Source organism: Zychaea mexicana, assembly GCF_025766255.1.
Source record: "Zychaea mexicana strain RSA 1403 chromosome Unknown BDB00scaffold_129, whole genome shotgun sequence".
NCBI classification, from domain to species: Eukaryota; Fungi; Mucoromycota; class Mucoromycetes; order Mucorales; family Lichtheimiaceae; genus Zychaea; species Zychaea mexicana.
This window is the reverse complement of record NW_026516792.1, coordinates 1-23,795: the sequence shown is the minus strand read 5'-3', so window position 1 is coordinate 23,795 and position 23,795 is coordinate 1. Positions and strand designations below refer to the sequence as shown.

General features: G+C 42.5%; 9 protein-coding genes across 9 annotated transcripts; 1 reads left to right on the top strand and 8 right to left on the bottom strand.

Moving 5' to 3' along the window:
• Nucleotides 1-651: 651 nt before the first annotated feature.
• On the bottom strand, nucleotides 652-1,848 carry BDB00DRAFT_95460 (PUL domain-containing protein). Its single transcript, XM_053129639.1, has 4 exons — nucleotides 1,719-1,848; nucleotides 1,523-1,656; nucleotides 1,377-1,459; nucleotides 652-1,288 (listed from the first exon to the last, which is right to left on the bottom strand). The coding sequence occupies exons 1-4, from the start codon at nucleotides 1,733-1,735 to the stop codon at nucleotides 773-775; spliced, it is 750 nt and encodes a 249-aa protein (XP_052973961.1). The 5' UTR covers nucleotides 1,736-1,848; the 3' UTR covers nucleotides 652-772.
• BDB00DRAFT_852325 (PPPDE putative peptidase domain-containing protein) lies at nucleotides 1,243-3,411 on the bottom strand. Its single transcript, XM_053125557.1, has 7 exons — nucleotides 3,297-3,411; nucleotides 3,126-3,203; nucleotides 2,917-3,022; nucleotides 2,712-2,834; nucleotides 2,179-2,629; nucleotides 2,038-2,113; nucleotides 1,243-1,952 (listed from the first exon to the last, which is right to left on the bottom strand). Exons 1-7 carry the CDS (start codon nucleotides 3,385-3,387, stop codon nucleotides 1,711-1,713), a joined length of 1,167 nt encoding a protein of 388 aa, XP_052973960.1. The 5' UTR covers nucleotides 3,388-3,411; the 3' UTR covers nucleotides 1,243-1,710.
• A 1,953-nt stretch (nucleotides 3,412-5,364) lies between these two features.
• On the bottom strand, nucleotides 5,365-5,622 carry BDB00DRAFT_852322 (uncharacterized protein; the record flags this gene model as incomplete). The annotated part of the gene is made up of 1 exon (XM_053125556.1): nucleotides 5,365-5,622. One exon carries the CDS (start codon nucleotides 5,620-5,622, stop codon nucleotides 5,365-5,367), a length of 258 nt encoding a protein of 85 aa, XP_052973959.1.
• A 1-nt stretch (nucleotide 5,623) lies between these two features.
• BDB00DRAFT_852318 (permease family-domain-containing protein) lies at nucleotides 5,624-8,174 on the top strand. Its single transcript, XM_053125555.1, has 6 exons — nucleotides 5,624-5,934; nucleotides 6,021-6,241; nucleotides 6,333-6,610; nucleotides 6,686-6,956; nucleotides 7,032-7,098; nucleotides 7,173-8,174. Exons 1-6 carry the CDS (start codon nucleotides 5,785-5,787, stop codon nucleotides 7,956-7,958), a joined length of 1,773 nt encoding a protein of 590 aa, XP_052973958.1. The 5' UTR covers nucleotides 5,624-5,784; the 3' UTR covers nucleotides 7,959-8,174.
• A 368-nt stretch (nucleotides 8,175-8,542) lies between these two features.
• On the bottom strand, nucleotides 8,543-10,985 carry BDB00DRAFT_964705 (uncharacterized protein). The gene is made up of 3 exons (XM_053129772.1): nucleotides 10,800-10,985; nucleotides 10,630-10,713; nucleotides 8,543-10,533 (listed from the first exon to the last, which is right to left on the bottom strand). Exons 1-3 carry the CDS (start codon nucleotides 10,864-10,866, stop codon nucleotides 8,642-8,644), a joined length of 2,043 nt encoding a protein of 680 aa, XP_052973957.1. The 5' UTR covers nucleotides 10,867-10,985; the 3' UTR covers nucleotides 8,543-8,641.
• Nucleotides 10,986-12,918: 1,933 nt separating this feature from the next.
• BDB00DRAFT_792454 (uncharacterized protein) lies at nucleotides 12,919-15,074 on the bottom strand (the record flags this gene model as incomplete). Its single annotated transcript, XM_053121119.1, has 8 exons — nucleotides 12,919-13,044; nucleotides 13,254-13,346; nucleotides 13,577-13,642; nucleotides 13,701-13,787; nucleotides 13,855-13,979; nucleotides 14,404-14,478; nucleotides 14,685-14,749; nucleotides 15,031-15,074. The coding sequence occupies 8 exons, from the start codon at nucleotides 15,072-15,074 to the stop codon at nucleotides 12,919-12,921; spliced, it is 681 nt and encodes a 226-aa protein (XP_052973956.1).
• Nucleotides 15,075-17,971: 2,897 nt separating this feature from the next.
• Nucleotides 17,972-18,627, bottom strand: BDB00DRAFT_890821 (uncharacterized protein; the record flags this gene model as incomplete). Its single annotated transcript, XM_053128472.1, has 1 exon — nucleotides 17,972-18,627. A coding segment is annotated over one exon (516 nt), but the record flags the coding sequence as incomplete, so codon positions are not given.
• A 1,266-nt stretch (nucleotides 18,628-19,893) lies between these two features.
• On the bottom strand, nucleotides 19,894-20,816 carry BDB00DRAFT_773980 (uncharacterized protein; the record flags this gene model as incomplete). Its single annotated transcript, XM_053120126.1, has 4 exons — nucleotides 19,894-20,047; nucleotides 20,116-20,218; nucleotides 20,277-20,453; nucleotides 20,621-20,816. The coding sequence occupies 4 exons, from the start codon at nucleotides 20,814-20,816 to the stop codon at nucleotides 19,894-19,896; spliced, it is 630 nt and encodes a 209-aa protein (XP_052973954.1).
• A 149-nt stretch (nucleotides 20,817-20,965) lies between these two features.
• On the bottom strand, nucleotides 20,966-21,217 carry BDB00DRAFT_773951 (uncharacterized protein; the record flags this gene model as incomplete). The annotated part of the gene is made up of 1 exon (XM_053120124.1): nucleotides 20,966-21,217. The coding sequence occupies one exon, from the start codon at nucleotides 21,215-21,217 to the stop codon at nucleotides 20,966-20,968; it is 252 nt and encodes an 83-aa protein (XP_052973953.1).
• Between the last annotated feature and the right edge of the window lie 2,578 nt (nucleotides 21,218-23,795).

Sequence of the window (23,795 nt, the reverse complement as noted above, 5' to 3'; positions counted from 1 at the left end):
GGCAAGGCAGAAAATGGAGAATGGACTGAGCTGCCACCCAATACGCATACATCTCCTCCACCATCGTTTAAAAGCCGAAGCACCAACCCACCTTCCATGAACAACAAGCAACCGATACCAAGAAAGAAACCACATGCACCGGAAGTATTGCGTCGACCATCTACCAGCATGTCAACCCCACGACCTGGATCTGGACGCTATGGAAATACCGGCTCCACGCTGCAGCCACAGCAAGTATCGGCACGTAATAAAGATAATACGAGTGCTGGCAAATGGGCTGCGTTCTCGGCGCGCCAAGTGCAGCAATTTGAAGAGTCCAAAAAGAGAAAGCCACCTCAGTCTCAAGAAGTCGAACAACTCGAGGTCCCGGATTTAATCGAGTTCGACCCAAAAATTGGCGATATGGTGCAACCAATCCCAACGGCGTCTTCGCCCGCACTGAACAGTCAGTCTTCATCGCTATCGTCACCTCGACCATCAAATATCGAACCTCAAAACACTATATCCACGTCCCTGTTGATTGATTTATAATGAAGATATACCAAAAATGAGTTCGCAATCCCTTTTTTCGGGGAGAAAAGCATCCATCTACTTTACACGCTTTCGAACCGGCGATAAGATTAACTTAATTATCAGCGCCACTTTTTTGTTCGCTTTAATTAAAAAAAAAAATGGAAGATTTCCAGAAAGTCAATTATGACTGTATGTATAGAGAGGAAGGGAAAAGGTATGTTAAAGGGAGGAGGAAAAAATTCTATCAAAGGGAACATGCTCACGCCGAACAAGTGCTACTATCAACAAGCAACAACACTTCCCGAGCCAAAGTAGAGACCTTCGAAGATTTAATGACGTTGTCAGTCTTCATGTTATCCAGGGTGGTTTTGATCTCCAAAGCAGATAGCAGATCCGCCACGGATGATGACTGTGTAGGTGCCAAAAACAAAAATTTGGCAATAGCGGCTAGCAATCGATGGATCACCTCTTCATCGGTTTCTTTGGATAAATCATCCATGATGGCACTCACGATTTCGATTTGCCAATCATCGTCTTCTTGTTCAGCCATGCCTTCCAAATACCCGTCCTCCTTTTCCTTTTTCAATCGTTCATCGGCCACAGACGTTGAGCAGTTGAACGCCAAGGATGCCGCCGTTTGTCGTACTTGACTATCGGCTGATAACAAACTGCTCACTAACAGTTGCGTGAGAGACGCCCTCGATTCTGTTGCTGCAGGCAGTGTTGATGTGAAGTAGGTTGTAACGAGAATGCTGTGAGCAAACAAGTTGCACGCCTATGTATTGAAAGGTTTTCTTTTTAATATTATAGACATAATAATTCTCATTGGGTGCATAGACATGTATTCGAAAATCTTTTCTTACCACTCGCAAAGTCATTAGTAGTGTTGCCTTTGGGACATTCTCTTGCTTGTATCCGTTTTCGATTATGCGAATAAGCTGCGTACCTGATTAATGGTCTTGTGTTAATATCTACCATTAATACACTTGCATACATTTTGAAAACTTACAATCATTCATGTAATACTCGGCTGCAGTTTTGATAACGAGCAACGTTCTGAAGACATCAAGAAGCGGGAATTGGTGATCGAGAGGCAGGTTTTCGAGCAGCTTATCTAATAGCATATGCCAGTTCCATTTTAATCTACACTTTTCATAGGATCTCTCTCTTCTTCTGATGCATCAGTATCTATCACATTTAGTTACCTATCAAGGAGCTCCATCCAGCCATGTCTAGTGTAACTTTAGGATCCAATACTGCCTTTTTGCTTTGATCAAATATACTCCGTTCCTTGTCGTCCAGTTTGATCGCATCCTGATCCAAAAAGGATTCCAGCTTGCTGTAAATCATATCCACCTTTCCTGGTGTGCTGTATAACACCGGCTTATTAGGGAGATCCAAAACGCCTCGTAATTGGTGAATCTTCCGGTGTGGATGTGCTTTTCGTAATAAAAGAAAACAGTGTTACTTTGTATAAAATTGCTCCGAGTCGGTAATGTATCAATATAAATAGACCAAACTTACGAGGATATGCTGTAAATAAGAGTAAATTAACAGAGCTTGCCAACTCGGCATAACTGGCTCCTCGGAACTCAGAAAACTATGATTTAAAGTTGATAAAAGGTTCACACATCATAAAAGCCATACCTTTGTCCCATGATGTACCTTCTCGCCATTGTGGAAAAGCATAAAAGTGGGTGTTGCACGGATTCCAAATTTTTGAGCAGCATCAAATGCTATGCCTGTATCCACAGTAACCCCCATCAATTTTATTTTTGTACTGTTCGTATCGTTCTTGTCTTGCACGAGGCGCTCAAAATCGGGTTTGATCGTGCGACATGGAGGACAGGTTGCAGATGTAAAGAATACAACGACGGCTTTGCACGACTGGATCCAGCGTTGGAGTGTTGACAGGTTGGGCGCGGTTTGTAAAACAGATGGTTTTTGTTGTGGTGCGGCCGAAAGGGCAGCGGACGATACATCTTGAAGCATACTCTGTTGCGCTGCTGTCGGTGGAGGTGCTGCTGCCTGTGCTCCTGCTGGCGCAGCAGGCGGTGCAAGTTGTGATTGTCCAAACATACCCTCGATCATTGGGCGTAGCGATTGGCCGAAAGGTCTATTAATGTATAAAAATTATCTTATCAGAAAGCACGCTCTTCTTTTGGGACGACATGTAGTGAGAGGAAACGATGACATACGTGTTGAGGAAATCCGCTGGAAGATCAGTAATATGCTTTGGTATATTGCTGCCTGTTAAAAATTGACAAAGGCTATTGGAAAACGTATTGCAGTTGAAATCAAGCAAATGGTATTTTTCCGCCCTATAGAAATGGTTGGCGCATCGATACATCAATATCAGGTTCATGCTCACTCTATATGCCATTGATGTTATTGCCTTCTTACGTGAAAACACTTCGCTGACTTTCGATGTATTCGATCAACACTTCTTGAGGCAAAAATGTTTCCCCCATATCAATCACTTGCAAAGGTGGTCCGAGGTGAGTTTGGCCTTAGGAAAAATGGATAGTTTGAATGGTCATTCAGTCGGTTTTTTTTTCTTTCTATCGACACTTAACGAACCAACAAAGCATATCGCACAAATCATATCTTACCAGGAGGCGAAGCCAGAATTCCTTGGCCAAAGTAAAACTCTTGACCATATACTACTACGGCAGTATGCCAGATGCCATCTACGTAATTGACAAATATGCCATGATTATGAGCCTCATTACTTTTTCTACCAAAATCTCTAAAACATGTACAATCTTGTTCGATGACCTTACCAATCTGTCTTCCAGTCAATGACATTGACATTTGCCGTGCTAAACCATTAGACAGGTCGTAAACATACAACTTTACTGGTTCACCAGACATTGTATGCGTGTATGATAGTTTAGAAGAAAAGAGATATCGAGTGACTTTTCTTATTACGCGTCGCTTTTTTTCTCCTTTCTTGGAAGGCGCCCCACATGTTCCGGCCGCATCTTCTAGAACTTGCCATTTTCAGTGTATCATGGCACTTCATATGAATACTACTCGATTGTTGTTGTTACGCGGGCAGTTGATCCAATTTTTTTTGTACCTGAATATTGATATGGTACATGGTTGCATGATTTTGAAAATTAACAAAGAATTTCCTGTGTTGATTTCTGGTTGACTTTTTGCTGTAAATGACCACTTTGACGACATCACTGAAAGCATATCGAGTTTAATTGATAGACACCCAAATGATTTGATGTCATCAAGAGCACATCTTTGGAGGGCAGTCAGTTATATACGTGTTTTTAAATACATAGTGAATTTTTTTTTGGTACGAGTTGCTACATCTCACATTGTATTTTTGGCCCATCCTGGCCTGCGCTAATTTATGTCCTCAGGGAAATAGACCGGTTAGGTCATCCTGAAAACACCTATAATGACGATGACGAACCAGCTCCAGAAGCTGCATGAAAAGCTCCTCCACTGGCTACTCACAACCAAGAATATATGTAACTCTCGTATTTGTACTTTACGTCTATCGTGTATACCTCTCTTCTCTTCTTTTATCCCCCGCCCACCACACATAACTTTTTCCCCGCAGGGGTTTTTTCAATTATTGCACCCGCCCGTACATAATACAGAGATATGTATATATCTCACATCATTCTGTACCGCAAAGAAGCGACCACATGCCCATCGGCGCCGGTTCATTTTGTCTTCCACAATAGAAACTACACAAATTTTAACCTATTGTTGGCCCACGATAATAGAATAGTGCAACAACTATGTATTAATGTACATGACATGACTATGAACAAACTGTTCAGCAACACTTCAATATACGTTCCATACTATACCTACTTTTCAGCAGATATCTCGAATGGTATACTCTTATATCAAATGGCATCTTCATCGGGAACGCAGTATTTGATAAGTAATAGTTAGAAGCATAACAACCCAAATTAGTATTAATTTTTTTCTATAGCAACATCTGAGAGAGGGTGTATATTTGCAGATATGGATTGATCATTTATCACACGAGAATGTTGCTCAATCCAGTGAGTTGTACGAGGTTAGATTGACTAGTGAACACATACTTCATTTTGTTATGCTCGGTTGCCGCTCTTCTTTAGCTAGAAAAATAGCCATTTTAGATATACGGGAAGCTGAGGAATCGTCGGCCGGAAAGATCGGGTTGGCAAGGAAGGAAATTGTTTAAAAAGCCGACCTGAAACAACACGGGCCATATGCAACAGTGGGAAGTGCTTTTCTTATTTTCGATCTAGTAAAACACAAAAGGGTAAATGACAGGCCCTAGATCATCTGATCTTTTTGAGAAAGATTATATAGTTTTTTGTGTACGTGCATCTATCATTCGTGATTGTTGAGCAACGTAGTAATGTACCATAAACAGTGATTTGCAGGGACGCTCTGTGCAACAGGTCTTTATTTGCTTCTCAGCAAATTATCTGAGAAGGGCACATTGGGCGAGCGGGGGCAATATACAAACCCTTCTTGCCAAGAGATAAGCGTAGTCCTCATCAAAGGCACGGTCCATTTTCTACCATTTCAAAGTAAGTAGTATAAGAGATAATAGTAAATTGCCAAAGATAAGATCAGGTAAAATTGGCTATCAAAGGGTGCCAAAAAGAGATAATAAGTACTATTGTGAGTGCGTGGGTACAGAGAAAAAGAATGTTGGAAGGCGATAAGAGAGATATGCTGTCTACACAATGTACTACCGATCTTCGCGAACACAGCAAACCTCGCCGCTTCCCTTGTCAGACCTTGCGCAAGATTTATGTTGCTTCCAGTCGGAGATAAGCTTGCGATATATATTTTACCCAAGCATGCGCGTGAATGTTTAGAGTATTAGGGTAGCAGATTTACATTGTGCAGCACAGACACATAACCAACCAAACATGAGGGCATCATCGAAAAAAGAATGGAATTGCGGCTTTTTCGATAAACCAAACACAGCAAAGGTTCAACGGGGTACACGGACAAATCACTTATCATTGGTTTGTCGGAGAGCGATGACATGTCGATTGAGACAAAAGACAGCACCTCTGGAAGGAAAAGTTTTCTGAGTAGTAAAACATTGAAAAAAGGAGCGCTACGAGCCTTCATTCGCATACTTGGGTTTTTTGTTCCTCCACAACTTCTTTTTTGTGACCAAAAAAAAAAAAGAGGGTAACCTCCCCTCTCTTACCTTATATAAACTCTTGTTACAACAACAGCAACAAAACCAACAACCCTTTATTTATTAACGACGACAAGACGAAAAGAACAATGACTTGGGTCGATACCGTTAACAACAGTGTCGCCAAGTCTAAAGTTGGCCGATACTTTCAGCTTGAAGGCTCCGGTGCCTACCGAGAACGTAAAGGCACCCGTTTCTTGACAGAAATTAGAGCCGGCCTTACCACCTTCTTTGCGATGGTACATACAACCGACTACTACGTGTCTTGTGCCTTAACTTCTGCCATTTGACGATAACTCATACATAACGATGTTGATTTCTTTAGGCATACATTATTTCTGTCAATGCCTCCATTATCAGCGAAAGTGGTGGTAATTGTGTCTGTGACAGCACGCCCGAAGATCCTGTTTGCGACAACAATGCCGAATATTCGAACTGTATTTTCTCGTTAAAGCTGGACATGATCATGGCCACTGCTATTATTTCCATGATCGCTTCAGTTCTCATTGGCGTCTTTGCAAATCTTCCGCTCGGCCTTGCTCCTGGGTAAATATTAAAAATTTGCCAGAACATTTGGTTAGCACCAAGTGTTTGCTAACAACGACCTTCAATTATTTGTGTTCTTAAAATCATATAGTATGGGTCTTAATGCCTACTTCACTTACAACGTTGTCGGATACCACGGTACTGGTGGTACGCCTTATAAGGTTGCATTGGCTGCTGTCCTTATTGAAGGATGTATTTTCTTCCTCATGTCCGTATTTGGTATCCGTCAATGGCTTGCACGAATCATACCCATGAGTATCAAGGTTGCCATGGGCTGTGGCATCGGCATGTATCTGTGCTTTATTGGTCTACAATCCTCTGCCGGTATCGGTCTTGTTGGGTTGGATACCTCAACGTTAGTTTCCTTGGGTACGTTAGCTACAACTTCTCTCATTGCAATATCTTCCATATCTTCGACTAATTACGAAATGATGTGTCCTGTAGGTGCTTGTCCTGATTGGGCCAAGGATGAAATGGGTGCATGTACCGGCCATACTATGGAATCGCCACATACCTGGATGGGTATCCTTGGATTGATTATCATGGTTATATTGATGATGTATCGCATTCCCGGTGCTATTTTGATCGGCATTGTGTTCATCTCCATCACCTCCTGGCCCCGTGTAAGTGCCGTTACCTACTTCCCTTACACTGAGAGCGGTCAAGCCATGTTCGATTATTTTAAACAGGTCGTTACGGTTCATTCACTGGACAAGTATGTCATAAAGTTTCATTGTTTTTGTTATTACGATGGGACACGGAAAATTGACACGCGTATTTTTTTTTATAGCATTCTGGCACAATTCGAGTTTGATCTTACTTCTCGAGAGATCTGGATCGCATTGATCACCTTTTTGGTAATAATCTTATTAAGCGAAGAGGATGTACAGAACTTTAAACTCACATGTTTGGTCCACTTTGTGTTACATAGTATGTCGATATTCTCGATACTACTGGCACCATGTATTCCATGGCTCGCTATGGTGGTTTCACCGACAAAAGTGGTGATTTCGAACACTCGACTTATGCTTTCTTGTCTGACGCAATCAGTGTCATTGTTGGTGCCTGCTTCGGTAGCTCGCCCTGCACAGCGTATGTCGAATCCGGCGCTGGTATCGCCGAAGGTGGCCGTACTGGTATTACAGCCATTACCGTCGCGTTTGGCATGTTTATCTCCATTTTCTTCTCGCCTATCTTTGCGTCTTTCCCTCCATGGGCCACCGGAAGTGCCTTGGTTATCGTAGGCAGCATGATGCTTGCCGGTGTCCGCAACATCAACTGGGATTATCCTGGTGATGCTATTCCTGCATTCATCACCATCACTGTCATGCCATTCACCTATTCGATTGCATACGGTCTTATTGGCGGTATCATCAGCTACGTTATTATCAACGGTGTCATTTATCTCATTGACAAGGCAACATTCGGCCGCATCCGTCCTGACTATTCGCTGCGCGAAAACTGGTGGACTGCCGCTTTCAGTCGCTCATTCATGCCTCACTGGATGCGCTACCTCTGGTGCAAGGCTCGCGGTAACCCTATCCCATGGCGCATGGATGACCATGACTTTGATTCTGATGACGAAAAGGAGGAAGATCAAAATCCTTCTGCAGTTATTGTCGGTGGCGATAGTATTAACGATGGTTTGTCTACTAATGACATGTCGGTTCTTAACCATCAGCGGTACCGCGAAAAGGGCGAGCTGTATGAGCCGTAAAAAAAGCATTATTTCAATTTATTCTAGATGTAGATGTATCATTTGTTACCCTTTTTTCCCCTCCTCCTACCTTGTCTCGTCTTCTCGTTCCTTTTCTCGTTCCTAATGTATTTCTTCCATCTCACAAACCCTCCCAATTCTTTATTTTAAATTATATTCACATAATTTCATTTTCATGTAAAAATAAAACGTATATGTAATTACAAACAAAAAGAAATGATATGGTCTTTTAGCGTGGTATACCAGACTAGGTGGATCAACAGGGATTTACGGTTGCTTTTTTCATATACACAACAGGCAAATATTGTTCTATAAAACTGGACGGCAGTACGAATGTGCTTTCTGCTGCCGTTGTTTATAGACGAGTGTTTTATGCAGACACCCGCTATATTCACGGTCTTGGTGTCACAATCTTTGTGGTAAATTCAATGTGGTCAGATAGTAAACAAGAACATATCTTTACTAAGCAGTAGCCTTTACAGTCACCGTGCGACATACGCAATAAACAGAGAAAAACAGTTGTCAAATGGGAACCCATAATATCGCACCATCTAAAATACTGTAGAAGCAGGTAACATATTCAATGCATTTTAAAACCTTGTATTTAACAATATAACAAGAAATTTATCTTCTTGGTGATTTATTGTAGCAGCTCGACTGGTATTTCCTTTTATTTATAGCTTTTACAACCTGGCAGTAGCAGCCGTCGAACCATCGGCCGCACCCAGTTCTTCATAAAGTTCAGCGATTTGTACTTCATAGTGCTTCCGTGCCTGCGGACGCTTGACTTTAAGAGTAGGAGTCAACAAACCGTTATCAATGGAGAAGGGGTCTGTCACCAAACGGATGGCCTTTGCAAACTCGAAACCACGCAGACCACCCTTCTTGCCAACTTGCGTCAACAGATCCAACACTGCCTTGGTTACTTGCTTGTTGTTGCAAAGCTCGTGGTAGCTTAAACCGGATAACGAAGGAAGCTTAGATCGGACCAAATCAGCCAGTCCTTCTGGATCAGGGACGACGATGCCAACCAACGAGTGATGAAGCGAGTCGCCGTGAAGATAAAATTGGGCGACAATAGGATGCTTGGCGTATATGTTTTCAATCTTTTCAGGTGCAATGTATTCACCCTGGGCCAGCTTGAAAATATTCTTCTTTCTGTCGATCAAGATAAGACTGCCACGCTCGTCGAACATGCCCACATCACCCGTATGATACCATCCTTCATCGTCGAATGCTTCGCGCGTCTTTTCCTCGTCCTTATAATAGCCCTTGATTACATTGTGTCCACGGATACACACTTCACCACGTGGGTTCGGCTTATCGGTCGACAAGTAGTCCATCTCAGGTACATCAATCAACTTGAGCTCGTTACATCCAGCAGGGCGACCAACATGGCCAGCACGGCTATCAGCGTGCATGGTCATAGAGCAGACAGCGGCAGTCTCGGTGGCACCATAGCCTTCACGGATATCGCAGGAAAAGACAACACGCAAGAACTGCAGTACATCAACGCCAATAGGTGCAGAGCCACTAATAATATAACGCACATTGCCACCAAGCACCTGCTTGTTGATCTTGTTGAACAAGAGGCGATCCAAGACTGGATGCTCATAGCCACGTCCTTCTTGCAAATTCTTGAGCTTGGTCTCGATAGCCCATCTTAATAAAGCGCCTTTCGGTCCTGGTTCCTGAGCAACCTGGGCAATCTTGGCATAGATACGGTTCAATAAGCGAGGTACAGCTGGGAATGTCGTAGGCTTCAGAACCAGCATGTCCTCCATCAAGGTTTCTACGGTGCCGCTAAAGAAGCCCAAAGAGCCGCCGCCACAAAGGAGGACCAAATCAACCAGACGACCGTAGATATGAGCCAAGGGAAGATAGCACAATTCGACATCTGTTGGCAAAGTTGGGTTGGCCTGGACCGAACCGCTTACAGCAGCAATCAAGTTACCGTGTGTCAGCATGGCACCCTTAGGCATGCCGGTCGTACCACTGGTGTACATCAAACAGGCCAAATCGTCACGCTTTGCATGTCTGTGAGGCAATGGGTTTCGCTTGCCACGCTCCTCAATTTCAGAGTATTGGACCACCTTGACGCCCTTTTCGACGGCCCATCCCGTAATAGCACGCTCCTCCTCGGCATTCAAAAACGGATCCAGGCACAGGATAGCCTTGAGCTGTGGGATCTTTTCGCGAAGCTTCAAAAGATCCAACACGTGGTCCTTGGAACATACCACCGTTTCGATTTCAGCGTGATTGATCACATATTCCACCGTCTCGGGACCCAACGTATCGTACAACGCAACAATGTACTCGTTGTATGCGGCACAGCCAAGTTCGGCAATATGCCATTCTGGACGGTTGACAGACCAAATACCCAGTGGGATTTGGTCAAGTCGGGTATACTGCAAATCGTTTTTGAAAAAGTCCAACAGACCACTGCCGAACCAAGTAATGCGCTGATTTACTTGTTCAAAGGTTTCCCACTCGTAGTGATCGGCGCGTTTGCGAGTGACAGGGTCAATAATGGGGCGAATGCCCATGCACTGTCTGTCTTTGGAGACTTTGTAACCTGAATACCAACATTGACAGAAAGAAGAGCGTCAGACGTTTTTACTTTTTGCTAGTCTTTGATATTTTACACTTATGACATGCTAAAGTAAATTACCATGGTAGAAAAGGTCATAGATATTGTTGATTCCGGGCGTAAAGGTCTCGAGAAGGTCAGGGAAAGCAGCATTACGGCGTACAGCTAAACAGCGCACATTGAATTAATAAGACTCAAGTTGTTCCCCCTCCCCCCACAATAATGCTGCAGATGATGCGTGACACACATACCACTTCCGCCAGGTGCAGCATTTGGCAGTGGGATCGTTTGTTTGTTAAGGTCGCCGTCTTTTTGCATGGTGTACGAAGGTTGGTGAAGGAGAACTGGTGTATATGTGTATGGAAAGAGGTGTGTGTGTGCAAACAGGAAAAAGGGAAAGGAAACAATGGAACCAAGACGTATTATATACGGTGCTGGCGGGGGCAAGCAGTAGTTATGGATTAGTAACATTTGCGCGACCATCGCTAATGACTCCAATCGTGCGAAAAATTCACTAGTTGAATGAAAATAATGAGCTGAACGAAATATCAGCATCCGTTCCTTATTATTTATTTTATCCTCATCTCTAGTTTCCGTATGCTCAAATGCGAGGTTACGGATGACGACTCTACAGCAGCATAACCATCATGGCATCTATCTCTTTCATTGATTTAAGGCGTATACTTTGCAAGGGGTATAGTAAGATATCCAAGCAACCCTTTTTTTCACTCCCAGATATGGGAGCACAGCAGTAAGGGCTCTTTCGGGATTATGTAAATCTTCAACAGCATTAGACACGCTTCGTCCAAACTCGGGTGTCTCTAAACCTGATATCAGCGCATATAAATTCATGAATCTGTACTATCGGCCATCATCCATTCAAAGCGGTATGTCTTGTGTTGTCTTTCTTCTTCGCTTGTAATGATATGATGCATAGCATATCTGTATGCGGGTGATTGTGGGGTACAGCACTTCTCCGCTACCCCGTTTCTCACGCTGACAATTTCCATTACAAAATCCTATCACACAAGTTCTCGTTTTCTTTCACTAAACAAGCAAATATGTGTGTTCCCTCATCGACAAACACATTGCCACTTTATCCACACACTATCTTTAATTTAACGTAATTCTTTTTTATGTGATGAGATTCGATGTGCTGGGCCGAATGCCCGGAATAATTGGTCGAAGCGAGAACAATGTAACCATTGCCTTTTTACGGTCTCCCTTCTTCGGTACCTTTTTACCTTATTTGGTATTTTCGCATGTTCATCATTGGGCCTGTAAGACATGTCTGGGCTTAATAACAGTAATTTTGAATAAAAAAGTAACAACCCATAAAAATACCCAAGAGTACTTACGGCTTTCTACGCACACTGCTTACAGGGTACATCATCCTCACTAAACGGTAATACATAAAGGGTTTAGTCGTTGATAAGAAATTGTCGTCGTGCCAGGTGCACTTACCTAAGTGAAGGCGCCGCCGGGCAACGCAGGACTCAACCAGAGCCCTGCTCCTTACTAGTGGGCTATGCAACCGATTATAACAACGAAGAAATTTATCAGAACTGATAATTCTCGCACGAATGACAACTTCTCACAGCTTCACAGCATAAAAGCACAACTCACATGGCGCTACCCTGTGCAGGTCAGTGCCCGAGAAAGAGAGAAAGAGAGATAGAGAGACAGAGACAGAGAGAGAGAGAGACAGAGCGAGAGACAAGACTACAAAGAAAAAAGCGAAAAGAACGTTAAATTATTAGTTGCAAATAAAGAATCACCAATCGTGAAGATCAAACAGCAACTGCAATGACAGAATGTTGATGAATGCATACGTACAAAAGGCCAAAAACACAAAAAAATAATGCGGGGCAAGCGCGAAGAAAAGCAGAAAGAAAAGCCAACGTCGCGATGAGTTGTGCAGTATGCTACTTATATAATCTTTTTGATCATATCAATCAGAAGATTTCACTAGTGTCGTCAGCAGCATGTTTCATCAATGACCACTGCTGGTAAATAGAGAATGGACTCCTTTTTATCGCACACAAAAAGATCCCTTTATCTTAAACACTGCTTCTTTTGACAGAGCATACTACTACTTAGTCTACCATACAAACATTCTATCAGTGATCAAACAAAACGTAAGTGATTAATCGTGTATCAGTTATGTCCAAATTCATTACGCATTACAAAATAAAGGACCTTGTATAAACAAATGGCATTGCATGAAAGTAATGTCCTTGCACCTATGACCCTTTTTGTAACCCCTGCAATTATTGTCGTTGATATTATGAATTTTGGTTCTTTCAACTAGAGACACTACAATGGCATATGATGGTGATACGACGCGATCAAGTTAAATATACAGCAATGTCATGCACCAGTATTTTGAAGTGTTATACAACCTTCTGATTGGCCAAATTGTAAGCCCAGGAACTTCATCATTGTCCCCCGCTCCCGAGGAGCATAGATTATACTGGCATTATGCCAGTAGGATATCTTATGCGTCGTTGCACATTAATGTACTCAGAGCTATCATCGATAATTTCGCCATTTTTGGATTGGCAAGAAGAACAACAAAAGAAGCCGTCGATATTATATTATCGTATTGGATCTTTCAAAGAAGAATACATCCTTACGTGCAACGTTTATGGAACTCTGTCGTAGAAGGTTGAGATGCTACCAACCTAATACCCGTTACGCTTTACCTTGTCGCAAAGAGGAGATACTGTCTTATACACCTGCAATTGTTCACTTGCTCTCATTGATGGTAAAAGGGCAGTGTAGTGGTGACGCAGAGGCTATATTGTTTAATGGTTTCGTTTTGCTCTTTTTTATTGAGAACAAGGTAACCCAGGTTGGCGCGTAAACTTTCGGCGGTCGAATATCGTTTGAACAGGCCCATGTCTCGTCCTTTTTCCAAGCAGTATGATATTTCCATTTCATTGTTTTAGTAGTACGGCTGGCATAGCATTCCTTGACTAACGCCTTTTCTTGTTCCAGCTCTTGTGACGTGATCCGGATGTCTTACGAAGGGTGGTCCAAGGGCAGGTTTTCTGGCATTTCCAATGATGATTCTCTTGAGCACACTTTCTGGCTAGTGGCAGCGATGCTGATGTTGATGGTTGTTCGTTTAGTGCTCGTTGCGCACTTACTTGAGTTCCTGAGGTATCGATAGCAGTAGGGTGAGTTTCTTGTGACGTTGATGGTGACTCGCTGGAAGAAATGCCTGCAGTAGTATTCTATCAGAATAAGCATCACATAATGACTTTATCTTTTTCGATCCGAATAGACCCCTTCCAGACTTACGTTCACCATAGGTGTACCCGTTGTTTCTTGAGCTGCTAGTTGTTGTTGCCCTTGCTGCTTCGAAGAGAATGTCGCTGATCCTTCCGTTTGCATTCGTTTTGGGTTTTTTCCTTCCAATAAACACGCTAAGGATTTCATAAAGAGTATTAGTAAATGTTAGTATGTGTCTATCACCTTAGTAGCAAAAAAAAGTGATACTATTTCTGCCCTGACTTGCCTGTGCTTTAGTTTTCTGACTGGCTCGTTTTGGCGCCTTTGTCATTAGAGCCGTCTGTATGTTCCGGAATTCGGCCTGGCGAGCGCGCTTCTGGCCTACACGATCCGTTGTTGCTGTTGGCTCTTTTTATGTTTGGGCCTCAGCGGCAGTAGTAGTAGTAGTAGTAGTAGTAGTAGTAGTAGTAGTAGTAATAGCGACAGCGAAAGCAGAATCATCTCCAGCCGAAAGCGAGAACAACGGTGTGTCTACCATAAAATATAAACAGTAACATAAGCATTGTATTCTGCAGTTACTTTTACTGTTCGATTCAAACAGTGTACTTTGATTCTTACCCAGCGTATTGAATTCAACTGCATCAGTGGTTTGGTACTTTCTGGAACCTCCAACAAACGATACGACACTTTGGTCTGAGAATGGATTGATCAAAGAATATTAACCACTGTTGCACTGTCTAGGTTTTATAAGGTAGAAAAAGACGCGTAACCGTGTGCATGTATCTTGTAATCAATGGTTGATAATAATAATACCTGTATCCCAGAATGCGCTGAAAGATGGGGCGTTGAGCTCAAACCCTGTTAAAGTGTTCTGCTCATTATTCCACTTATAGCGTTACTCGATGGAGAATGGAAGAAGAGGTAACAGCTCTGCTGCTGCTGCGGAAACAATAGACCAGCATTGCTATATGAACAAAACAACTAATATACAGCTACACATATTACTACACAGGTACACTATAGTTTAGTATGAGAAAAATGTTTTTAGAAGTTATATACTGTATAAATATTATTAAAATGGAGAGCGACGATACGATGTGAGATGGTGATAATATAGAATATGTAGTTTTCTATTGAAAAAGCGTGTCCAAAAGCGTATCCATTCCATTCGATTCTAAGCGACGAATATAATGCTTATCAGCTTTATGTCATAACATACAATACTTCTATAAAGGATGCTCTTACTGGAGGACACGCAGGACATCCGTATTCTTCTTTTGCCCTTTCATTTTTTGATACCAGTTCTTCTTCTACTAGCGTGGTAATCTCTAAATACTTAAAGAACGCATGGTCGAGATTTTTACGCAACGTTTCATCCTTCTATAACACATCGTAATTAATCGCAATTAGAGTGCCGTTTAAATCATTGTATGATTGTTCCTCGTGCGTTAATAACACGAAAATCATGAACGTGAGATACGGTGCTTCCAAATGCTTGGACAGCTGTGTGTCCAAACCTTCGAAGCGTCGCGTAAAACTCCAAAACACAAAGGTGAAACGCCATTTCTGGCTGCGTAGGTGATGCTGCAAGCAAATGATGTCTCATAAGGTACAGTATACTGGTTCATCCGGATAACATTGTTTGCAATGAATGAGCGTTTCCTTTTGTATACCTACATATCGGAACGATTATTTAGTTGTAATGACTGGATGATGTGGAACATATAGCATACTGATCATATTCACTCTGTACCAGTCGTGTACACGCAATCAACATTACGCGTCACTATTTAGGTTTGGCACATCCATTACAAGGTTCTACTGCGGTATTGAGGTTTGTCGCTTTGTACTGTGGACCGTCGCCCCCAAAACAGACAATATAAGCTTGTATAAGCTTTGGCATTAGTTCTCCCTAAGCTTCCTTGGCTCTCTCTACGCGGCCTTGATTGGTACGTGTGGGTGGCGAAGTGAGAGGAATATTCTGTCACTGTCGTCATAACCGTCATACTCCGCTGCATACAGTAATCATCCCACGCAAACGCTAAACGACATTACTGTTAATAATTAGATGTTACATGAATGATATACACATGCATCATACCATCTTGACTTGTCGTAGGTCTAGAAGAGGTCTCAGTGCGAGGTCGTTTCTCAGCGCTCACATATGCAGTTTGCACATCGTCTGGCTGTGCGCGTCGCTTACTCACCGGAACAAGAACTGGCTTCCCTTTCTTAAGCACTGCGTCACCGTTTTTGTTTCATTTTTGCTCGTACCCAGTGCTGAAATTCTCAGGTTAAATTTCATGATCCTTATATTTGATTGTATATTGTAACTTTTTAGGTGGCATTGCGATAAGGGAAGAGGATCAGATAGTAAAAAAGTAAAGATAGTGGAAAAGAAGCAAGAAAAGGGTGTAGCATACAATTTATTGACAAGCTATCTAAAGACTGAGAGGAACAAAAAACTCATTTATTCTGTTTCATCTACCTCGTGAACAATAACTTGTTTAAATATGATGCTCACATCAACGTCGAAATCTGCTCCTCCATACAATCCATCAAATACGTTTACAAATACGTTTATAAAGGCCACGATCGTGCATCTGCTGTAGTGTCACAGCGCCAAACGAGTAACAACAATGATGAAGGTGAACCGATAGACGAGATCCGCACCCACCTCGACGCTCGCTATGTTTCCGCTTCGGAGGGTTGCTGGCGTTTGTTTTCGTTCTCCCTCCTGCGCACCAGCGTTTGGCCGTCCACTTAGAAGATGAACAAACTGTTCATTCTGATGAGGATGATACTCCAGGGAACGTGATCGAAGGCCGTGTCCATGAAACAACTTTGACAGCATGGTTTCAGTACAACCAAGAGAACCCAGACGACACCATTGCCGCTAACCTTCTTTACGTCAATTTCCCGGAACAGTTTGTATTTGTTCAACGCACACGTCGCTGGAAAATACGTGAACGAGGATTTGGTGGTACGATCGGTCGTGTCTACGTTGTTTCCCCCCGCGAAGTTGAGAAATTCCATCTTCGACTTTTGCTGTATTATGTTGCCGGTGCCACCAGCTTTGAATTTTTGCGGACAGTAGACAATGTATTGATGCCATCATTCCAGGCAGCAGCACGAAGACGTGGCCTGTTGACGGGACAAGAAGAATGGCATCAATGCCTTAATCAAGCTTAAACGTATCAACGATCTCATGCTCTTCGCCGCCTATTCGCAGTCATTGTGGCTTTCTGTCAACCCGAAGATCCACATGATTTATGGCTTCGTCATCGCGATAGCATGGTTGAAGACTTTCTGTACACTGCTCGCCAAGATTTAAACGATCCAAATTTGCCCATCACGGATGCCATTGATGACCAAGGCCTCTTGGATATTGAATTAGTGCTCTCTGGATTGTCAAGATCGCTTCTTGAATTTGTTGATCCGTGAGCACCGTCGACTTGCGGAACGACTTGCATTGACGCCTGCTGCTCAACAAGACTTCAACGAACATCAGCAATCTGTTTTTGATGCAGTCAATGCATCTTTACGCCAAGTGACAAATCAGCCAAAGGTGCATTTTGTGGATGGCCCTGGTGGTACTGGCAAGACATATCTTTTCAATGCACTCCTTCAACATGTTCGTCGTGGCGGAGATATTGCGCTCGCTGTAGCTACAAGTGGTACTGCCGCTTTGTTACTCGATGGTGGACGAACTGCACACTCAACGCTCAAAATACCTTTAGAGGTCAACGAAACAACAGTGTGTAGCTTTACTTCACGTTCCGATACCGCGCAGCTTATACGTTTGGCAAGATTGATCATCTGGGATGAAGCATCTATGATCAGTAAAAGCGTTATTGAGACTGTAAACAGGAGTATCCAAGATCTCATGAGATACGACGATCCCGCGCTTGCCGATGTTCCATTCGGTAGAAAAAACATGGTCTTTGGTGGAGAATTTCGCTAGGTATCCAACATTGTATCCTCTCTTCTACTTTGCATGTTTTTTACTATTAGGCGGTAGTACTCACAGTAAAGTATTGATATGCGTGGGTTCTGGCCCTTACCTTCATGATGTTTGCAAAGTGTGCGCTCACTCTATGGAAATTAGTTATCCTAACAACAGGACTTTGGTTTATTAATTTTTTTTTAAAAAAAAAAGTTCCTTTTAGGAGAAAAGAAGAAGGTTGCGACATGGGATATGATAGAATGCGCTTCACTTTACGCAGTCTAATGGTCTTGTTGTTGCTATGAAGAAAATGTCAATAAAACGGCAGTGAGACGCTTGATACTTTGTCTTTTGAGATTATAAGTTTTCTTTCAAATAGCCTAATTCAGTAACACGAGCGAAACTTCTTGGACACCCATTTTGTTCCGATCGGATGTAATAAATATTTTAAGATGCTGAGCAAACGCGGGAGTTTGAAGGAAATGCGCTCGTTCGTTTGAAAGTATGAAATATTTACTTGTGCTCAGATTATATACAGTCTTTCCGGAAAGTAAAGTGAATTCATGTCGTACTGGCCCAAGAGTGAATGTCGCGAGTTCTAAAAATAAATGCCGCCAAGCTGACAAATCAGATGTCGTATTTTCAGGATGTGTCGTTGCACAAACCTTAGCGTCCTCTCGGACTATATAAAACGCACCAGGATTATTCACCTCAGATTTTCTTCTTTTACCACAATTACACCGGAACCTCTTGTCATAATGAGCATTCAATTTTTGTACGAAGATGGAAAGGGAACAGTTGTCTATGAGTATGGCAGGCCCGAGCCTATGGATTATATTGTTGATGAGGAGCAGTATCGTCTTGAAACATTGAGCTCGTATACACAGTATTTGTCTAAACTGCGTCAAGAAGATGAGACAGAGGCCATGCAGATAGAAGATAGCGTAGAGCCTGAAACCGACGTTGCAATGAGAGAAACATCGATCAAGCGTAATTATACACTATACACTGATCAGGATAAAGTGAGATTCTTCAAGCTATTGTTTGAAAAGTGTCTGGACGCTTCTACCGCTGCAAAACAGTTGGGAATACACGTTCGTACGGCACAAAGATGGGCGAAACAGTATGAGAGAGACCCTAATAGCATCTTCGAGAAACGTCAGAAGACTGGTCGACCACGTCTTCTCAATGAGGAGCACATAAAAAGGTTATTCTAGATTGTATTGATGAGAACCCATCAACCGTCTTGGAACAGGTGATGGAACAACTGAGGCAGGTATTCACGGGACTCAAGGTATCCAAGAGCACTGTACGATTTTATAAGAAAACATTGCAATCTATCTCTCAAAAGAGCTCAGTTTCAGCCTGTAGACAGGAACAGCGAAGAAAAAATCAAAGAGCGCCTGGATTGGATTCGTAAATGAGAGAAACTGACATGGACTTTATGAGAAACTGCGTCTTTCTAGATGAATCTGCCTTTCATATTAACATGAAACGTAGTATGGCCTGGTCAAAGAAAGGCTCACCCGCAGTGGTCAGAGTGCCCAAAACACGAGCACAGACAACTACCATCTTGGGTGCGATTTCTGCTGCAGGCTTGATTAAATGCAGCCTGAGACTTCCGCAACCGCCAGCAAATAAGAAGAGAAAGCGAGGAGATGACGCTGTGCATACGAGCAAAGGGACAGTAACAGGACATTATATTAGTTTTCTAAAAGCTGCAATGGATGAATGGACCAGTATTCGCACATGAAGGGCTATTATCTAGTCATGGATAATGCCCCTATCCATACTTCTGAAGATATAGCCAGATATATCATATCCCGAGGTTACCGCTGTGCTTATTTGCCTTCATATTCTCCTGAGCTTAATCCAATCGAGCACTTCTGGTCAGTTGTTAAGAGTAAAGTAAAACGCAACAAGTTCCTGGAAAAGGAGACGTTGATGACGAGAATCAGTGAGGCTTCTAATAGCTTGAAGCTGAGTGACTTTAAAGGTTTTGTTTGGCATTCTCACAAATGCTTAGATAAATGTCGCAACAGAGAGCAACTTTAACGTATGTGGTTTATTCAGAAGAGGATCGTATAACAAACACATAAAATGAATAATTCAGGTAGCTAGGTTAAAAAAAGGATGACAAGAATGGGATATACAAAAGCAATTCATGATTTTAACGATCTTTCAATGGGAGCCGGGCGAGAATCAAATTGCTGTAGCACTAATATATCTGTAAGAAGCTGCTCTCTGGTGAAAGTGTAAGTTTGATTGAGGGCCTCTATGTTGTCAATCAACACAATCTTTACAATTTCGTGATCCCTATATAGAGCACATTAAACTCACATAGAGTACATTAAAATATACTTGTACCATACGATTCAACTTACCGAAGCCACTGGATTAAGTCATTTGTATTAGTAGTTAGTCCGGCAAAATCAATTGCGACAATCGCGATTGGCTTGCTGGTGGTAGACAAAAGTCGCAACAGGTCTATATTGCATGTTAGACTAAGCAAACGCGTTAATTTTTTTTTATTTGTATATAATACCTTGTGTGTTTCCCGAAGTCTTTGGCACATGGATGGGATCGGTTCTGTCACGGTCTGCAAATGGTTGCTTGGATGTAGAAGAGTACGACGCGAACACCATGTCCACAGAAGAATCTTTGATCAGTCTATCCACCATCGAATCCAAGAGTCGAAGTCTCGTACTTGCATCCTCCTTTCCTGGTGATTTGCGTACGTAGCCAATTACTTGATATTCATCCTTTTTTAAGTCTTCAATTCGCGCTTTGTGTTCTCGGCCCACATTCAACATCTTCTTGGCTATCGGTTCTGCATATAAATATATAAATATATGAATATACGTTCACGTGCTGCGAGAGTATACTTACCCCGGTATCCTTTCTTGAGTACCCAGAGCAAACGACGCCTTGTCTTTTGTTCATTTTTTTGATACTTGCGCTGTTGTTCGACACTGACAAAGTTAAGTTTGGCCGTTCCACACCAAGTAGAAAACGATTTCACGGACTTGTCATCAAACAGATCTGTGATGAGGATTATTTCTGAATAAATTTCCGTCATTGACATTAGCTTGCTCTCGAAAAGTTCTTGATCAGGTGGTGTACTAGGTAGATACACTTGATTCATATAATCAATAACTTGGCTGTGGTTTTCTAGTAAAGTTATAAACATTAATACATGGTGTGTGCCATGATTTGCCAAAACAATATTCATAATCACTTACTAAGTATCACTTTATCCACAGATGTCTCTGGTTCTGGATGGTCATTGGCATAACGATGATAATAAGCTGGGTTGCCATTGATCTTCACTTTTGTTTGCAGCATCGGTTTCCTTGGATCTTCGGCGTAGCATATATCCAACCCACAGAGCGAATCAAGTTTCACTGCGAGTCTTTTGGCAGCTTCATCAGTAATTTCTTCGTTGTAGAAGATGCACAGAGCATTGTTCCGGGAGACATTTGTCATAGAAGGTATCGATGAAGGTTGGTCAATAAAAAAAAAGGTTGGTCCACGAGAAAAAGGTTGGTCCACGATAAGAAAGGTTGGTCCACGAGAAAAAAGGCTGGTCCACGAGAAAAAAGGTTGGTCCACGATAAGAAAGGTTGGTCCACGAGAAAAAAGGTTGGTCCACGAGAAAAAAGGTTGGTCCACGAGAAAAAAGGTTGGTCCACGAGAAAAAAGGTTGGTCCACGATAAGAAAGGTTGGTCCACGAGAAAAAAGGTTGGTCCACGAGAAAAAAGGTTGGTCCATGATACGAAAGGTTGGTCCACGATAAGAAAGGTTGGTCCACGATAAGAAAGGTTGGTCCATGATAAGAAAGGTTGGTCCACGATAATAAGAAAGGTTGGTCCACGAGAAAAAAGGTTGGTCCACGATAAGAAAGGTTGGTCCACGAGAAAAAAGGTTGGTCCACGATAAGAAAGGTTGGTCCACGAGAAAAAAGGTTGGTCCACGAGAAAAAAGGTTGGTCCACGATAAGAAAGGTTGGTCCATGATAAGAAAGGTTGGTCCATGATAAGAAAGGTTGGTCCATGATAAGAAAGGTTGGTCCACGAGAAAAAAGGTTGGTCCACGAGAAAAAAGGTTGGTCCACGAGAAAAAAGGTTGGTCCACGATAAGAAAGGTTGGTCCATGATAAGAAAGGTTGGTCCATGATAAGAAAGGTTGGTCCATGATAAGAAAGGTTGGTCCACGAGAAAAAAGGTTGGTCCACGAGAAAAAAGGTTGGTCCACGATAAGAAAGGTTGGTCCATGATAAGAAAGGTTGGTCCACGAGAAAAAAGGTTGGTCCACGATAAGAAAGGTTGGTCCATGATAAGAAAGGTTGGTCCACGAGAAAAAAGGTTGGTCCACGATAAGAAAGGTTGGTCCATGATAAGAAAGGTTGGTCCATGATAAGAAAGGTTGGTCCATGATAAGAAAGGTTGGTCCACGAGAAAAAAGGTTGGTCCACGATAAGAAAGGTTGGTCCATGATAAGAAAGGTTGGTCCACGAGAAAAAAGGTTGGTCCACGATAAGAAAGGTTGGTCCATGATAAGAAAGGTTGGTCCACGATAAGAAAGGTTGGTCCACGATAAGAAAGGTTGGTCCACGAGAAAAAAGGTTGGTCCACGAGAAAAAAGGTTGGTCCATGATAAGAAAGGTTGGTCCATGATAAGAAAGGTTGGTCCACGAGAAAAAAGGTTGGTCCATGATAAGAAAGGTTGGTCCACGATAAGAAAGGTTGGTCCACGATAAGAAAGGTTGGTCCATGATAAGAAAGGTTGGTCCACGATAATAAGAAAGGTTGGTCCACGATAAGAAAGGTTGGTCCACGAGAAAAAAGGTTGGTCCATGATAAGAAAGGTTGGTCCATGATAAGAAAGGTTGGTCCACGATAAGAAAGGTTGGTCCACGATAAGAAAGGTTGGTCCACGATAAGAAAGGTTGGTCCACGATAAGAAAGGTTGGTCCATGATAAGAAAGGTTGGTCCACGATAAGGAAGGTTGGTCCACGATAAGAAAGGTTGGTCCATGATAAGAAAGGTTGGTCCACGAGAAAAAAGGTTGGTCCACGAGAAAAAAGGTTGGTCCACGATAAGAAAGGTTGGTCCATGATAAGAAAGGTTGGTCCACGAGAAAAAAGGTTGGTCCAGGATAAGAAAGGTTGGTCCATGATAAGAAAGGTTGGTCCATGATAAGAAAGGTTGGTCCACAAGAAAAAAGGTTGGTCCATGATAAGAAAGGTTGGTCCACGATAAGAAAGGTTGGTCCACGATAAGAAAGGTTGGTCCACGATAAGAAAGGTTGGTCCACGATAAGAAAGGTTGGTCCACGAGAAAAAAGGTTGGTCCATGATAAGAAAGGTTGGTCCATGATAAGAAAGGTTGGTCCAGGATAAGAAAGGTTGGTCCATGATAAGAAAGGTTGGTCCACGATAAGAAAGGTTGGTCCACGATAAGAAAGGTTGGTCCATGATAAGAAAGGTTGGTCCATGATAAGAAAGGTTGGTCCACGAGAAAAAAGGTTGGTCCACGATAAGAAAGGTTGGTCCATGATAAGAAAGGTTGGTCCACGAGAAAAAAGGTTGGTCCACGATAAGAAAGGTTGGTCCATGATAAGAAAGGTTGGTCCATGATAAGAAAGGTTGGTCCACGATAAGAAAGGTTGGTCCACGAGAAAAAAGGTTGGTCCAGGATAAGAAAGGTTGGTCCATGATAAGAAAGGTTGGTCCATGATAAGAAAGGTTGGTCCACGAGAAAAAAGGTTGGTCCATGATAAGAAAGGTTGGTCCACGATAAGAAAGGTTGGTCCACGATAAGAAAGGTTGGTCCACGATAAGAAAGGTTGGTCCATGATAAGAAAGGTTGGTCCACGATAAGAAAGGTTGGTCCACGATAAGAAAGGTTGGTCCACGAGAAAAAAGGTTGGTCCACGAGAAAAAAGGTTGGTCCAGGATAAGAAAGGTTGGTCCATGATAAGAAAGGTTGGTCCACGATAAGAAAGGTTGGTCCACGATAAGAAAGGTTGGTCCACGATAAGAAAGGTTGGTCCACGATAAG

Bases quoted from the DNA above. Each gene is read 5' to 3' on its own strand.
- BDB00DRAFT_95460 (XM_053129639.1), bottom strand. The intron at 1,460-1,522 runs GTAAGTTTTCAA...ACCATTAATCAG, and splicing joins CGAGTATTACATGAATGATT to GTACGCAGCTTATTCGCATA. The intron at 1,289-1,376 runs GTAAGAAAAGAT...TTCAATACATAG, and splicing joins TACTAATGACTTTGCGAGTG to GCGTGCAACTTGTTTGCTCA.
- BDB00DRAFT_852325 (XM_053125557.1), bottom strand. From the start codon at position 3,387: ATGTCTGGTGAACCAGTAAAGTTGTATGTTTACGACCTGTCTAATGGT. The intron at 3,023-3,125 runs GTAAGATATGAT...ATTTTTCCTAAG, and splicing joins AATTCTGGCTTCGCCTCCTG to GCCAAACTCACCTCGGACCA. The intron at 1,953-2,037 runs GTAAGTTTGGTC...TATTACGAAAAG, and splicing joins CTTATTTACAGCATATCCTC to CACATCCACACCGGAAGATT.
- BDB00DRAFT_852318 (XM_053125555.1), top strand. From the start codon at position 5,785: ATGACTTGGGTCGATACCGTTAACAACAGTGTCGCCAAGTCTAAAGTT. The intron at 5,935-6,020 runs GTACATACAACC...TGATTTCTTTAG, and splicing joins TTACCACCTTCTTTGCGATG to GCATACATTATTTCTGTCAA. The intron at 7,099-7,172 runs GTAATAATCTTA...TGTGTTACATAG, and splicing joins TCGCATTGATCACCTTTTTG to TATGTCGATATTCTCGATAC.
- BDB00DRAFT_964705 (XM_053129772.1), bottom strand. From the start codon at position 10,866: ATGCAAAAAGACGGCGACCTTAACAAACAAACGATCCCACTGCCAAAT. The intron at 10,714-10,799 runs GTATGTGTGTCA...TGCGCTGTTTAG, and splicing joins TGCTGCACCTGGCGGAAGTG to CTGTACGCCGTAATGCTGCT. The intron at 10,534-10,629 runs GTAATTTACTTT...GTTGGTATTCAG, and splicing joins CTATGACCTTTTCTACCATG to GTTACAAAGTCTCCAAAGAC.